Source organism: Littorina saxatilis, linkage group LG10, assembly GCF_037325665.1.
Source record: "Littorina saxatilis isolate snail1 linkage group LG10, US_GU_Lsax_2.0, whole genome shotgun sequence".
Classification (NCBI taxonomy): Eukaryota; Metazoa; Mollusca; class Gastropoda; order Littorinimorpha; family Littorinidae; genus Littorina; species Littorina saxatilis.
In genome coordinates, this window is record NC_090254.1 from 26169714 (window position 1) to 26173251 (window position 3538).

The window sequence follows — 3538 nt, forward strand, 5'->3', positions numbered from 1 at the left end:
AACTCTCGGTGCAAGGAGAAGACCAAGGCAATGAACGTAAAAGTGGTATTTTTCATAATCTTAATACTAAAATGAGCAGAGAGAAGAAAATAAAGAGAGAGGGAGAGAGAGAGAGAGAGAGAGAGAGAGAGAGAGAGAGAGAGAGAGAGAGAGAGAGAGAGAGAAGGAGAGAGGGAAAGAGAAAGGGGGGGGGGGGGGGAAGGAGGGGAGAAACTGATCTTGAATATCTAAGAAAAGAAGAAGAGAAGGAGGAAGAAGAGGAAAAAGAGAAATGGTCTTGAATATTTAAATAAAAGAAGAAGGAAGTGGAGAAAGAGGAGATGGACGAGCAAGAGGTAGAGGAAAGGGGCAGTGAAGTAGCAGAAGAGGAGGGGGAGGAAGAAGAGGAGATGGACGAACAAGAGGTAGAGGAAAGGGGCAGTGAAGTAGCAGAAGAGGAGGGGGAGGAAGAAGAGGAGATGGACGAGCAAGAGGTAGAGGAAAGGGGCAGTGAAGTAGCAGAAGAGGAGGGGGAGGAAGAAGAGGAGATGGACGAACAAGAGGTAGAGGAAAGGGGCAGTGAAGTCGCAGAAGAGGAGGGGGAGGAAGAAGAGGAGATGGACGAGCAAGAGGTAGAGGAAAGGGGCAGTGAAGTAGCAGAAGAGGAGGGGGAGGAAGAAGAGGAGATGGACGAACAAGAGGTAGAGGAAAGGGGCAGTGAAGTAGCAGAAGAGGAGGGGGAGGAAGAAGAGGAGATGGACGAGCAAGAGGTAGAGGAAAGGGGCAGTGAAGTAGCAGAAGAGGAGGGGGAGGAAGAAGAGGAGATGGACGAACAAGAGGTAGAGGAAAGGGGCAGTGAAGTAGCAGAAGAGGAGGGGGAGGAAGAAGAGGAGATGGACGAACAAGAGGTAGAGGAAAGGGGCAGTGAAGTAGCAGAAGAGGAGGGGGAGGAAGAAGAGGAGATGGACGAGCAAGAGGTAGAGGAAAGGGGCAGTGAAGTAGCAGAAGAGGAGGGGGAGGAAGAAGAGGAGATGGACGAACAAGAGGTAGAGGAAAGGGGCAGTGAAGTAGCAGAAGAGGAGGGGGGGGGGGGGGAAGAAGAGGAGATGGACGAGCAAGAGGTAGAGGAAAGGGGCAGTGAAGTAGCAGAAGAGGAGGGGGAGGAAGAAGAGGAGATGGACGAACAAGAGGTAGAGGAAAGGGGCAGTGAAGTAGCAGAAGAGGAGGGGGAGGAAGAAGAGGAGATGGACGAACAAAAGGTAGAGGAAAGGGACGAGCAAGAGGTAGAGGAAAGGGGCAGTGAAGTAGCAGAAGAGGAGGGGGAGGAAGAAGAGGAGATGGACGAGCAAGAGGTAGAGGAAAGGGGCAGTGAAGTAGCAGAAGAGGAGGGGGAGGAAGAAGAGGAGATGGACGAACAAGAGGTTGAGGAAAGGGGCAGTGAAGTAGCAGAAGAGAAGGGGGAGAAGAACAAGGAGGACAAGAAGAAATAATTTCGTTTTTAGATAATGCTTCAGCCATGAAGAGGTCAATTAACAGAAAGACAAAAACAGAGTGGATTTCAACTTTTGGAAAGAACGAATGCTAAGAGCAGTTTGAGGGAGAGAACGAAGAGATGCAAACTAAGAAACAAACAAGCGCAACCGCAAGAAAGGAGAACGAGTGAAAAAGAATGAATCGAATCGGGACAATACAATTATCTCTCACAGCAAAACGACAGCAAAGGGAGGTAAAGAATAAGAAAAGATACGCTGATTAACGTAGACAATGGAAGGCGCTGTCATGGAATGGGAGAAAACAAAATAAAATGGAGAGGTATAGAAAAAGAAACAGTAAAAATCCCAGACAGATAGACAGAAGAAACCAACGTAAGAAAAAGAAAGAAAGAAAGAAAGAACCAAGCAAACAAGGAAGGAAAGAAAGAAGACAAATTAGATGAGTGACTGAAACTAGAAGAATTATTCAGGGACAAAATCGAACTTCGTTAACCAGTTATCGACCGAAGAGACAGTTCGCAACAACAACTCTTCTCACAGTTCTAGTCCCCTTCCGGTACTTCAGGGGCAATAACTCTAATAAGTGTGTCGTCCCAAACGAGAGGTAAGCGAAATTACCGGTAGGAGATTAAGCGGCTTTGCGCATACGAAAGACAGTCTACTATGCACGCAAAAAAGGTATATGAAAAAGGAAGTAATTTGTATCGGAAAAGTAAGCTAATCGATTTTTGTGTCTGCTCTAATTTTCAACGTCATTAAAAGTGTTACACTGATGTGATCTTTGAAATAGATTTTCCTGACGGCATCAATAGTTCTGGGAACTTCTATTGTCTTAGGTTTTGTTGTCTTTTCTGTCCTTCTCTTCAGTTAGCTGGTTTGTATTTTCGTATTTTAACTACGAATATTTGTTGTACACGCCTCGTGGGATCATGTTCTTTCTTTCTTCCTTCTTTCTTTCTTTCTTTCTTTCTTTCTTTCTTTCTTTCTTTCTTTCTTTCTTTCTTTCTTTCTTTCTTTCTTTCTTTCTTTCTTTCTTTCTTTCTTTCTTTCTTTCTTTCTTTCTTTCTTTCTTTCTTTCTCTCTTTCATTTAATCATTTTAGTATTAACATTGCATATTGAGGTTTTCATCGATATTCGATGTCTGCAAGGACAAACAGCTAAAAGATGATCGACATAATAAAAAGAATTGTAACAACGTTCGAATATGAATAATACACTTAATAATGTTCCGTACGCTTTAAAAAGAAAGTTAGTGACACTGGAACAAGCAATTAACAATCAACAAACTAGATACACTTTGAAAATGGCCTCTTGTTTTGGTTTCAATGGGAAACACATGTATGGTTCGTGGGCACTGCACTGCGGGTGGCTTGATCTGTGATGTTTGTTGTTACTCGTAGCAACAAAATCAATAATTTTTCTGAAGATTAAAGAGTGTTGTGTTTGTGTTTGTGTTTGCGTTTGTGTTTGCGTTGGCGTTGCGTTTGCGTTTGCGTTGCGTTTGCGTTGGCGTTGGCGGTTGCGGTTGCGGTTGCGTTGCGTTGCGTTGCGTTGCGTTGCGTTGCATTGCGTTGCATTGCATTGCATTGCATTGCATTGCATTGCATTGTATTTTATTTACACTGTTTGTTGAAAGATTCTAGCAAACATTTAGACAAACACGAAGAGAAACAGCAAGAAACAACCCAATGAAAACGCACCTCTCCTGATAATAAAAACCACTAACAACCAAAATACACAAAAAACACCAAATTGCAAAAAGAAAAAGAAAAGAAAAGAATTTTTTCCAAACAGTTCACGTGCATTTTCAGCCGATTCCATGTAGTTTCCATCGCAAGGGAATCAAAAACATTTTCCAGGAAATTCTGCCTACGTTGCCAACAATGGTGCATTCAAAACAGACGCAGGTGTCGCTGTGCGCAGCGTCATTTTCTTTTCCCGTACGCTTGATTATCCAGCGTCCAAATTTACTTCGTTTTTATGATCTCTCAGATTTTGTTATTTGTGTGTCTTTTTATTTCTATTATTTTTATCTTATTTTTTTTATCTTCGGCCACATGTCTTC

At 43.0% G+C, this 3538-nt stretch overlaps 1 protein-coding gene across 1 annotated transcript; it reads left to right on the forward strand.

Moving 5' to 3' along the window:
- The first annotated feature begins 320 nt into the window (after window positions 1–320).
- On the forward strand, window positions 321–1469 carry LOC138977825 (cilia- and flagella-associated protein 251-like). Its single transcript, XM_070350433.1, has one exon. The coding sequence runs from the start codon at window positions 321–323 to the stop codon at window positions 1467–1469; it is 1149 nt and encodes a 382-aa protein (XP_070206534.1).
- Window positions 1470–3538: the final 2069 nt, after the last annotated feature.

What these genes read in the sequence shown, in the direction of transcription:
- LOC138977825 (XM_070350433.1), top strand. Translation starts at nt 321, where the DNA reads ATGGACGAGCAAGAGGTAGAGGAAAGGGGCAGTGAAGTAGCAGAAGAG.